This window comes from Diadema antillarum, unplaced genomic scaffold, assembly GCF_040938485.1.
Source record: "Diadema antillarum isolate AM-2024a unplaced genomic scaffold, OU_Dant_1.0 seq00000590_RagTag, whole genome shotgun sequence".
Classification (NCBI taxonomy): Eukaryota; Metazoa; Echinodermata; class Echinoidea; order Diadematoida; family Diadematidae; genus Diadema; species Diadema antillarum.
In genome coordinates, this window is record NW_027271522.1 from 1015001 (window position 1) to 1027229 (window position 12229).

The 12229-nt window shown below is 38.1% G+C and overlaps 1 protein-coding gene across 1 annotated transcript in view; it reads left to right on the forward strand.

The window, feature by feature from the left end:
* The window catches only part of LOC139735688 (protein STPG4-like), a 5984-nt gene extending 821 nt beyond the window's left edge, over positions 1 to 5163 (forward strand). The window contains exons 2-6 of the mRNA XM_071646434.1: positions 980 to 1300; positions 2596 to 2669; positions 3425 to 3479; positions 4370 to 4477; positions 5050 to 5163. Of these exons, the coding sequence (XP_071502535.1) occupies positions 980 to 1300; positions 2596 to 2669; positions 3425 to 3479; positions 4370 to 4477; positions 5050 to 5163 (672 nt within the window). The remainder of the gene's footprint in view (positions 1 to 979; positions 1301 to 2595; positions 2670 to 3424; positions 3480 to 4369; positions 4478 to 5049) is intronic.
* The last annotated feature ends 7066 nt before the right edge of the window (positions 5164 to 12229 follow it).

Consider the following 12229-nt stretch of genomic DNA (forward strand, 5'->3'; position numbering starts at 1 on the left):
GTGGTCGCACTTCATCATTCCTTAAAATGCAATGTTATCTATATGATATATACCCACAAAAGGACCACACTCCCCCGTCGCTTCGTTCCCTCTCTTTATCTCACTCTATACTAGTCTTCTTTATATTTAAAGGTTGATAATCCTGACCAATGTACACATCTGTCTTTCCTAATGCATTTGATAGCGGTGTGTATAGATGGCATGACAGTATTTTGCCACATTCTTTCCACGTGTATTTGACTTGTGGCTATACGCAACAATTTTAGTGGGATAGCACGGCAGTCATATACTACGTGGTAGAAATATATCCCAGTGATGGCAGCTGGAGTGGTATGAGTTGGAGTTGTAGTGATAATAATAGTGATCAGTAAAGAGAAAAACGATAATGGAATTATATCATGATGTTAAATACACTTATGTAGCGATTAATTTCTAAGCACATTGCTACAGAACATAAAAGTTTAATTAAAATACATAATATTATTACATTTGAGTTTAGTGGTAATGCAATAGCAGAAGTATATTACAGTAGTAGGCTAAATAGTAGTAGTAGTAGTAGTAGTAGTAGTAGAAGTAGTAGTAATGATGATAATAGCAGCAATAGTGTGGTGGTATAGTGGAAGTAGCAGTAATGATAACAGTACTGGTCGAAGTAGTATAGTTACTGCACGTAGCAGTTATTGTATTATAATGTAAGGCGCATAGAATTGTTGCTTTGAAATCGTCATGCTATGGGCTATATACTTAAATTGCAAGAAATGATTTAAAAATTTGAATAGTTGCAGAAGTGGCAGTGATTGTCGCAGTAATGATAGGCTTCATAGTACATAGAAATAACATTAGCTGTAATAGCCGACCGATTAGTACACGATAAACCTGAGTTGTATAGTAGCAATGTAGTAAACTGAGGTTAACTCGTTTACCCTAGACCCATACCCATCACACCACCAATTCCAATGAACTTCGTGTGTCAATGCAGGGAAGGACCAGCTTGTCGGAGGGCTACGACAAGCCAGTCAGTGGTAGAGAAAGCTGGTGGCGAAAGGACATTCGGGAGACACCCATACCTGGATCATACGAGTCGCAATCGTTTCTCTTGGATTTCGAAACGCGTCCAGCTACCTACTGTTTCAAGGGGGAAGGAAGGCAGAAACCCGCAGCCAACCAGGGAAAAGGTGCCGTCCTTCTACCGGGGGCCTACGAAGCCAAGGACAACATGTACTTCTTGGATAGGACCAGGGACACGTACAGTTTCAGGAACACGTCGCGATCGAAAGATCTTCCCGTTGTCAAGGACAAGGTAAGATTACGTTGGAGACGTCAGCCCCAATCAACCACGTTTCCTTTGCAACTTTGACGCAATATTCCTTCCGTATTGTTCCCATCGCAGTACTAAAGCTTGACCAAAGTGTGTCAGTCGATTTTTGTCATTTTTTCTTTCAAGGTTAGGGCAAGGTAACTGAGCTTTTCCGGTAACCTCACCACCTTAACCTCTGACCTCAGTTGTACCTACATAATTGTAGCATGCAAAGGCTATTTTCATTCGCGTCCTTCCGCCATGCTGTTCTGTTGCTGTTCACTCTGATGCTATGGCTGACAAAACTGTTTTTGATACCGGACAAAAACAGCTCCAACAGTGTTATTACTCTTTTTTAGCAATCCAAAAGTGTGCCAAACCAAGTCAGATCTCCAAACTCAAAATCTGCTGGCTTCAAACCTGCCAGTGCTTTGGTGTAAGCAACACCGCAAGTCAATCAGTTCTGAAAGAGATTGATGAGGCGTATAAAATAGTGCATGCAAGATTACAAGCCCCTTTGTGGTGAACGCAAATCATGACTGACTTCAACTAACTTTATGATTTTTGCCTGGACGAAGGAGTTGTTTCTTTGTAGCAATATCCTAAAGCTATTATGGAAGCACTCAAACAGCATTCTTTTTGTCACCATTACGAGAAAAAAAAGATATTCTCTCCTATACTGATTTGCTGGTGTATTGATATCCGCAAGTGCGAAGCTGGGAAAACTGTCTTTAGATAGGCAAAAACACAAAGCAAAAACAAACATAGCTCATGATTTATAGACATAGGTTACGAGGTCACGAAGGGAAGACTCTGGCGTAAGGGATACACGATCAGAATGTCTTTCTTATACATACAAAACTCATTTTGACAGCAATACAATCGTACAAGATCTTGTTTAGCAATATTCAAGATGTTCAATTTATGGATGTCCTGGAAACAGTATTTCACGTGTGCAAAGATTCTACATTATAATAATCATGATACTGTGTTATAATCATGTACCACTGTAACTCTTTACTTGAAAATCGCCCTGTCAAGTTTTGGGGAGTGATATAAAAATGTGTGTGAACCGATGTGATCTCTCATCAGACGACAATTTCCCCTTTCTTGTATGCCAATTGTATCGCGCAGCGCGATTCACTCTGCTGAATTCATTTCAACGTTCTGGCTTATGTCAGACATGAATCGCAGTGACTTCTATTCAATGCGGTGCAGTGTCCGTATCGATCACAATCGATCCGCATGATTGTTCACACTAGTGTTGAATTCTTTTATTTTTCCTCTCTCTCTTTCAGCACATCAATGTGTGTCCAACGTCGTACAAAATGGAGAATGTTCTATCTATGGCAGTGGAGAAAACGCCTTCAAAGTAAGGACGTGTGCATTATTTTGTGTGTAACAACATCCTTGATTATTGTATACCAGTATTATGGTAAATGGAGCAGCCTGCCTCTTCTTGTGCCATAACAAAAAAAAGCTCATATGTGACGTTAAGATACCACACAAAAGTGATTACTCTTATTTCTAGACATTTCAATCAGGCAATGCTATTCTGCATGGTAATTCGTGGTCCAGAAATATGTTGTCATAATGGTTTATTCTATATATTCTATTCTTTAACTGCTACAAAATTTTCTAGATATTTGCTGCTAGCAAATTGCAAAATTCCGAAAAAAACTCGTCTTTTTTTATTGTTATCTCGAAAGTCGTTATCTTTTAGATGTAGTCTTTAAAAATATGAAAAGTTGACAAGTACTTAAATTGTAATCGAGATGGAGAATAGATCGATGATGGATGGATCGATATTTGTGGACCTTTGAGTTACTTGGTATGTATGGAAATATATGAAAGTGATAGGAAATTGATTATGAAATCTCATTCTTGCCGCGCTGATTTTAATGATCTAATGACAAGTCTTTTCCAGATAAACGTTGCTGTCCCTAAATATCTGATATACCTAAAGGAATCATCATATCTGATTCTATCATGTGAGTCGGGTAATTTGGTTCTCATCTCATATCATTTTGCAATCGCAGGCAACATCGCCTTCCAATTGAATTCACTACTCTAAACGCTATTGTGTTGGTTCATTCATTTTGCCCTTCTCTCATTTTGCTATGACAGGCACATGGTCTTCAAATCGAATTCACAAAGGTTTCCAACGATATACTTCAAAGGGGTAAGTCCTTAGCATGGTATTCGCCTGTTCATAAATTCCATCACAAGCTCTCTCTGCTTAATCCGGTCTCTGTAATTACGTAATTTGTCAGATGTTCCAATATACTGATGCAAATGGAAAGGAGTCACCATCATTAACACAAATCTCTCGATGATTCTTGTTTGGTTTTCTAGCACTACAGTGTACTTTATATACTAAATTTTGGGTGCTGTTCGTTATTCCGAAGGTTCGCTATTCCGAAGGTTCGTTATTCCGAAGGGTCGTTAATCCGAAACACGCAAATTCCCTATGCCTAGAGGTTCGTTAATCCGAAAACGAAAAAGGGTTCGTTAATCCGAAAATTTGTGGTGTTATTCCGAAGGTTCGTTATTACGAAGATTGGTTAATCCGAAAATGAAATTCGGAACAATGAACCTTCGGGATAACGAATCTCACGAACCTTCGGAATAACGAGCTGTAACCCTAAATTTTCTTGTCATGTAACATGCATGATGTTTGGATGGCGAAATAATCTGCTCCTGTAAGGCAGATTTGTAATTTGTATTTTGTATTCTGTAGATGCATGACTTATCTAGTACCGCGAAAAACGGGATTCTCTGAAATGAAGATGGCCTCTTATTCTGTGCAGAAATGAATTCAAACAATTATCTATCTAATTCAACTTCAATCCATTTTACTTGAAATCTACTTAAACTACCTTATATGCTATAATCACGATTCCGGTTTTTTTTTTCTTTCAAAATCTTATATATCAACTTGTTGTTATTGCTGCTGCTGCTGTTGTTGTTGTAGTTGTTATTGTTATGGATGTTGCTAATTGTGTGTGTGTGTGTGTGTGTGCGCGCAATTGTGCTAATATTAACAAATCATTCTTTCGTTTTGCCTTCCAGACAAAAAATCCAGCGCCATGCCATTACGAATACCGTGAGCCAGAAGCACTTCATAAAATCTCGTCAAGTTTCAAGTCGAGAACGCCACGTTTCTCTACATCGCATACGGTAAGTCCTAATTCTTTCACTTCAATGTTGTCATCAGTGCTTTCATGCTTAAGGACACTCTGTTTAGGGTCAGTTTAACGGATTGAGGGGAAACATATGAAGATAGTACAGTCTGAGATGATATAATTCTACACATATTTCTAGCAGGAGCGTTCCCGAAGAAGAATTCATACCTTGGTGAAAGATGCATTTTATCAGGACCCCGGCAAAAACTAAATATTGGCCATGTGCCATTGTATTTGTGACCCTTTGTAGATATTGTTTTTACATGTAAAGCACAAATAATTTAAGAATACCTCCCACAAACAAACAAACAAACACTTCATACTACCATAAGAGAGAAGCTTGACATGGCAGTTTAGAAATTGGCACGTCGCAAATACAGCCACAAAATCAATCCATGAATGGTAGGTACAATTGTATTCATTATGATCCCTATCATTACCATTGTAATTGTTTCAAATTTCGTTGTGGTCCTTGGATAAGCAAAAAGCCATTTACTTGTTTCATTTGAATTAATTATGTTCTCACCCTCCCCTTATTCTATTTTGTCATTTTTTTAACACTTGCAGAAAGTGCCTGGTCCGGGAACGTACGAGAAGACCTACCAGTCGCCAATGCCTGCCACTATCTCTAAGATGGGCCGAAACCACGGTCTTTTCTTCACCAGCGCCTTCAGCGTTTAACCCTCCTCACACCTCCCTAAGGGGGTTGATGGAGACACAGGATCCTATGCAATATGACGTGATAGACGCTTTCCTTGATGCATTCTGATTTCGTGCACTTATCAACACCGAGGTTCCAGCTGTTATCGTTATTCTCCTAGTACGAAGATTTTCCCAAGGCTTTCAGTTGTTCGAAGCAACTGTTGACTAATGAGACATGCATTTTCAATTACGACTGGATCATCGATTTTGTTGCGTCAACTGTCGCCTGGCGATTTGGAAGATAATCTATGACTCTGTGTTTATAAGTTTGAATGCATCACGAAACCAACATTCTCTCGAAGGAAAGGCGATATTATGAAGTCTCTCTTTACGTGAATGTAAAACATCGAGACTCTTTGTGTGTGACTTGATTCGATGAATTGCAATATCTTTCGCCTACACGTTGGTATTTGTGCTTGACTGATGTCAATATAACGCCAGCATCACCGGGCACATCGCCAGTGTCATGATGCTCACCTGGCGGCTGCTATAAGGAGGGAGAATGGGGGAGCAAGAGAGAAAAGTCATGGCCTTGTAGCTGCACGGGTAGTGAACATGACGTCACGCTGGAGGGGAAAAAAAATTTTCTTCATCAATCACGTGTTGCCTTTTTATCGTTTAAGTATTCGTTTTGTATTGTTATCTTGACGACAGTTATCCCAGCGGTTTTCTGCTGAGGAATGAAGAATAACCGATTTGAAGCTTTTAATGATTGATAATAATTATTATATGCTTTGATGTAAACTTTTGCGATCTTCACGCTCTTATTGGTATCTTTGCGAGTTTAAAAACTGGATGACATGTCATCAGCGACAGTTTGTGCTTTGTGTAGATTCTCGTAAAAAGATCAAGACGGGAGCAAAGTTTTGGTGGACTGAAATCTGAAATGTATGAAAAGTACCCCGGCCGAGCTTATAACGGTCTCATGACATTTCAGTCTTACAATGCATTCACACAAACTTTACAGCGTATGCTTTTGTGTAGGTAATCACTTGCCGGCGGTTGTATGACTCGACAAGGCGATTGGTTTTGTATTTGAGTACTTGATAAATAAATTGAGGCTCAGGAAGATGACCATCGCAAGGTGGTTGTCGTAATCGTACATCCATAAGTCACGCACCTAGCATATTATGTGCCATATTAATTGTTCTGATAGCTGCACAATTCATGCAGGTGACAAATAATAATAATAATAATAATAATAATTCGCGAATGGCCCGGAATGGCCGTACTTTCCACTTTGTTACTTTTTATGTTACTGATTGATGTTATCGTTATGATTCTTAGTGTTGTTTGGTTTTGAGTTTTGGAGCTAATGAAATCGCATCGTATCTGCGAAAATTTGTAGTGCTGGCGCTGCATGCAATGAAAAGTGACACATGTGATATATCACGATGTGCTAGCAGGAATACAAACACATGCCGTGTGATTACATAAGATTCTATCAGTACATATGTACAATCGTGAATAGAAGTTTACGCAAGCACAAACTGCTTGAAAATGGCTGAAAATGAAGATGAGTTGGGACGAAGAGTCCCGGACTATACACATCTAGATACTGACACTTTTTTTTTTCAGACAGAATGCTTATTGTTTGGAGGCATATTTCGATTAGACGTATTTTATGATTTAAAACGTATTTAATTGCAGTTCAGAGTTTACATTTTGTATTGTCCCTTCGATCAGATAATATATATATATATATGTATATATATATATATATGTATATATATATTTTTTTTTTTGGGGGGGGGGGTCTCTTTCTTTCATATTATTGCCATTATTGATGCTTACGGTCTAAAAGTAAATTCTTGTCCCTGTAATAGTTTCAGTGCATCAAAAACCAATCAGAACGTTTGACTTTGCACGTTTATTGGCTTCTCTTCCAATCATGAGTCATGTATAACTTCCAGAACTACATGTGCTTGGATTTGTGGACGATTGTTGGTACACTTATTACTCACTTCTGCATCTAAAAAGTATATGGTCACTCCAACGTGTTTGACTTACATTGTAGGCTTGATACGGCGACTGGTGATTTATCAGTCATAAGGTCCATACTGGCGACCTAGTTGTCCAGTTTCAAAGTCCGTACGCTAGACGTCACTTCAGCAGTTTAATTAGGCGATGCGGCTTGTTCAGCGCGTTGCACGACACAAACGAAATAGAGATCCTATATGTTTCCTCACAGAACCCCTAATTTCACAATTTTAGTGTAAACCAATGGCGCCGAATTTCTGGTACATGAAGAATGAAAACGAAATGATAATGTGACATGATATGAAGGTGCCTTCATAGCACACTCAGAGGAGAGCAAATTCAGAGAATGCGGGCCAATAAGATGTCTCTGTGTAGACATGCATTCATATTATGTTGCGTAAAAAAATCCACAGTAACATTCTCGTATAGTATACTCCGTCGTATTTATGCAACTATATTGTGTCTAATTTTTTTCGTTCAGTACTGCGATGTGAAACATAAAGAACGTTGCCTTTATTTTCCATGCGTTGAAATATTATATGGCTATAATTTGATCAAGAATAGTACATGAAGAGTGAAGTTTAGAATTAACAGCAATTCGTGTATGTAGAGATTAATCCCGCTTCCTACACGCTTGTTCTTACAGATCTAATCATCCTGCTTGTTTATGCTACGGTATTAGCAGTATCTATTCAGCACATAATTGCTACAAAATACAATACCAATGTGTGTCCATCTAATGGCAAAAGCACACAAGTGCCTTAGAGGCCATTGGCCTTGAGCTCTGAAATGCCTTTGCTGGACTTTTATCGAACCTAAGTTGCAATCATAGATTGCGAATCCTTGCTCTCGATTCGCAGTGCCAAGATCGTGTAGTTTCTGTCATTCATTCCGTATACAGTGTGTAATAATTCAAACGTCCAAAAGTATCGGGCATATTATATTATATCTGCATTGTTATAGAGATAACCAGCGATTTTTTATACCCTTACACGTAACCGTAACATCATGTGTAGATACATTACAAGTTAATTGCATTCTAGTAAATAAATAATCTTCTTTGTGCTATGACCGTCCAGTTGCAAGAATATCGTCCACTGAAAGAATTGGACTCTGCAATACGACAAACAGCTGAATATTTATGTATATATCAGGATGATGAGAGAATTGTTTTTCATTTTGAGAATACTTTATATCTAATAAAGGTGGAAATGGTATAATTATTTTGTCTTTCTTTATGATTTCTCATTAAATGAGAATGTTTATAAATGTATAAATATATACAATGTATATTTATGAATAAATAAATATGAATGTATACATATATATATATATATATATGTAGTGTATATACATATTGTATATATATATACATATATGTATGTATGTAAACATAACGCTATACATTGTATGTCGATTTTATATATGAAACACGAAATGGTAAATCCAACATTTTGAGTGTTAAATTTGACATTTACAAAATATTTAAGGGTGACATTTAAAATGTTGATTTACCTTTTCATTTCCATAATTATATACATAAAGTGCATAGATATTTATACATATACACCGTATGCGTGTGCGTGTGTGTGCGTGCGTGTACACGGGGCTGAATACGCTTTGCAATGTACATAACACCCATGAAGTCAGTCTAAGAAGCCTGTTCGATAAAACGACATTCACACCATAGCGCTGCTTTGCTTTGGTGGCGAAGTTTCGACTGTGAGGGCGCAGTTGAAGGAGACGTAGAGACATCAACACCTAATCTGTAGTATACATGTATAGTATCTCTATGAAGGAGACCTACCAATTTCTAGATAATTTGTTAGTCCTAGAGTAGACTTCACGAGCTCCTGTCACTTCCCCTGCCACGACTCAACATACCGTCGCCCGTCAAGGAAGATTGGACCTTTGTAATATCTTGATTTCATAGAAATATGGATGAGATTTGAACATTACAAACAGAAAAAAGAAAGAAAGAAAGATACAAGTAATGTCCTCATATTCATCTTCTTATACTGGTAAACTAGAGTCCTCCACAATGCAAACACAGTGAATACATTGTAAACAGTAGTCTGTTGCAACTCAACAGTCCTTTCACGTGGCAATTATTTATTTCATCCATGGATATCGTACCCCGTCTTCTAACTTGCATAATTAATCATACATCGATAGGTCATTTCTAGGATGGGCAAGTCAACTTTGGAAATCAACCGCACTCTTGAATCCATGAAAATAACATTCATATCTAAAGTTAAACATATACCAATCGACATATAGCTATATAAATTTGGCTGCCAAATGTTATTACACTTTTAGGGTGGAAGAGAGCCATTATCAGGCCATTATACATGTACACATAGAGTATAACCTGCCAAACATGACTAGTCAAATACAGGATCTGTCTAGACAAACATCCCTTCCATCAAATTAATTGGTGCATAGGCATTCTTATTCATAGGCAACTGTGGGGTAAATTTGTTAGTGAGTAATTGACCAAATTGCATGCATGGAACTATTGATTGTTCTAAATGCTGTCTGTCCAATAATTTACATTAAAAAAACTGCAATGAGTTCTCTATTTGCTTCAACCATTCAGAGTAGAGCTCATACTACATCAAGGAGATACCTCCTTGACCATACCACAGAGTACCAGTACACAATACATGTATGTACTTAACTGTCATGCAATACAAGTGTAGAGACAAGCAATATCCTACAGAAACAGTCAGTTGAACCTGATTTCACAGATTTAGGTCAATGTAAATCTGTTTGTGAGTATTGTACTTTTCTCTGCAAACTTATATGTTGAATATATTCCATTCTCCTTATTTCATTTTCTCATAAACATGGGAAATTGTTACCACATTATGATCACTTGTCACTACCACCAACACAGCAGAATTTCTTACTCAACCAATACAGGTGTATGTATATGATTTCTGGCAGTCCCTGTAGCATCAAAGCAAACATGGCGTCATGCCATCAATACATTTTGAGCATGGCACCAGTAACTTCTTGATCAAAATCAGGGATGCCAAGTTCAAACAATTTTTATGAGTGAGATTTTCATGACTCGGCATCTTGGCGCGCAAATGTGTGCGCGAGCGAGGGTGTGGGAGGGGTTTTTTCCCCCTGTGGCCTCCCACAGTAGGGAGCTTTTTCAATTTTTAGCTCTTAATGGTGTGATCAGGTGCATACTTAAGTGACTATTTTTTACTTATTTCGAAAGACAAAACGGAAATATACCTTCAATTTCAACTATCACTTTAATCATTTAAGCTATGCTCCTTATTATAGGCCCAAGTTGAAGACTTTGCCCGATGAGTGAGAAAAATGGGTGCCATGCGTGAGATCGTGCGACGGACCCTAAATGCTTGAGTCTCACGCAGAATGCGTGAGACTTGGTAGCTCTGCAAAATTGATGACTCATGAACAACATAAAAAACCACCAAAACAAGTTTTGATTGGGCGAATTGATATACATGCACATGTATCTGAAGTAATTATGCACATGAATACGAACAAGTTTGATGTAACTGAAGGGTAAGTAAGTCTCCCACTTTAATAGCGATCCAGTTGAAATTTCTATTGCGTTGCCAAGCTGACCTTGGCTGAACTGTGGCAACCACTACACATTGTCTTACCCCACAACATTGCATGTTTCCAGTATGAGGTGAGTATCCCAGTGGTATAACCACAAGACCTTTCTTTCTCATCAGTGCAACTACGCCTGGCGGGATATTATGCATTTTATTGGACATTTACTAATTAACCAGAAGACTACTGTTAAAGGGGAATTCCAATAGACTCATATAATTTCATATTAAGTAGTACATAGATGGATACCATAGTGCCGTGTTCACAGGGGCAGATCCAGGAATTCCGTAAAGGGGGGGGGGGGGCACAAAATAATATTTCTTGTGCTCCTTCCGGGTTTCACCTCATTTTTTTCTTTTAACTGTAAAAGTGGTTTCTTTCGCGTACAGAAACTTTCGCGGTTTCCATCGGTGCCGACTTTTTTGCGTGTGTTTAAATTCGCGGTCGGTAATGATAGCGTTGTAACAAGCGACGAGTTCAAAACATTTTTGCATGATGTTAAGTTCGCGGTTCAACCTCAAAGCGCGAAAATAAAACCACCGCAAAAGAAACGACTTTTACAGTATTTCTTTTGTTTAAACAACAAATATAGAGGGGGAGCACGCCCGGTGCGCCCCCCTTTGGATCTGCTACTGGTTCAGATTTGTGGAATTTGTCGTGGTGCTGGAGCAGATAAACTAATACAGCTGTACTCTGGAAAACCCAAAACATTATACACTAAACAAGGATGATGAAATAGGAGGCTCACACATTGCAGTAATGTAGTAATGTTATTCCATTACAGTACCACTTGCTTAACAGGTTCACCTGTGTACAACCTATGCATGGTTATTCTTTTGTTCTGCTTCCTTGGGCACCTAGTAATATAGTCGTATGTGAAGCTGCTGTGTCATCATCCTTGTTCATTGTGATTTGTTATGAATTTTGAAAACATTCTTATGCCTCACCCTAATCACATATAAATTCTGAAACTCTGCACCCAGTATAACCAATTTAAAGATGTCTAGATGCAAAAGTTAACAAACCATCTGGGGGCCTCTTAGAAAATGAGAGTCCCTGTACGGCAGATAAATAGGATCAACTTTGCAGACAAAGGTGAAGTATTTTGGTTCAGGGAACGGATTGACACAAATTCCTGCTACACACTACAGTCATTGCTCTTTGTCTAAATGTACCCATCTATGTAGATCCTACAGAGCTTTCTCTGTCTACTAGGTGATGACAGCGACCAAGAAATTCTTTGTGAAAAGACACCTAGTCTGATCCTTACATCGTGTTCATCATCACCTAACTTATGGGATTTTCAAACTTTAATTGTATTTTTATGCTGAAAAGATTTTCATGAACACATAAACTGATGTATTCAGCAACAGCTTATTTTTGTTTTTTCATATCAAAACAAAAAATGGGATTTAAAAAAAAATCCTTGAATCATGATCATTTAACTTAGAGTGTGTGGATCAAG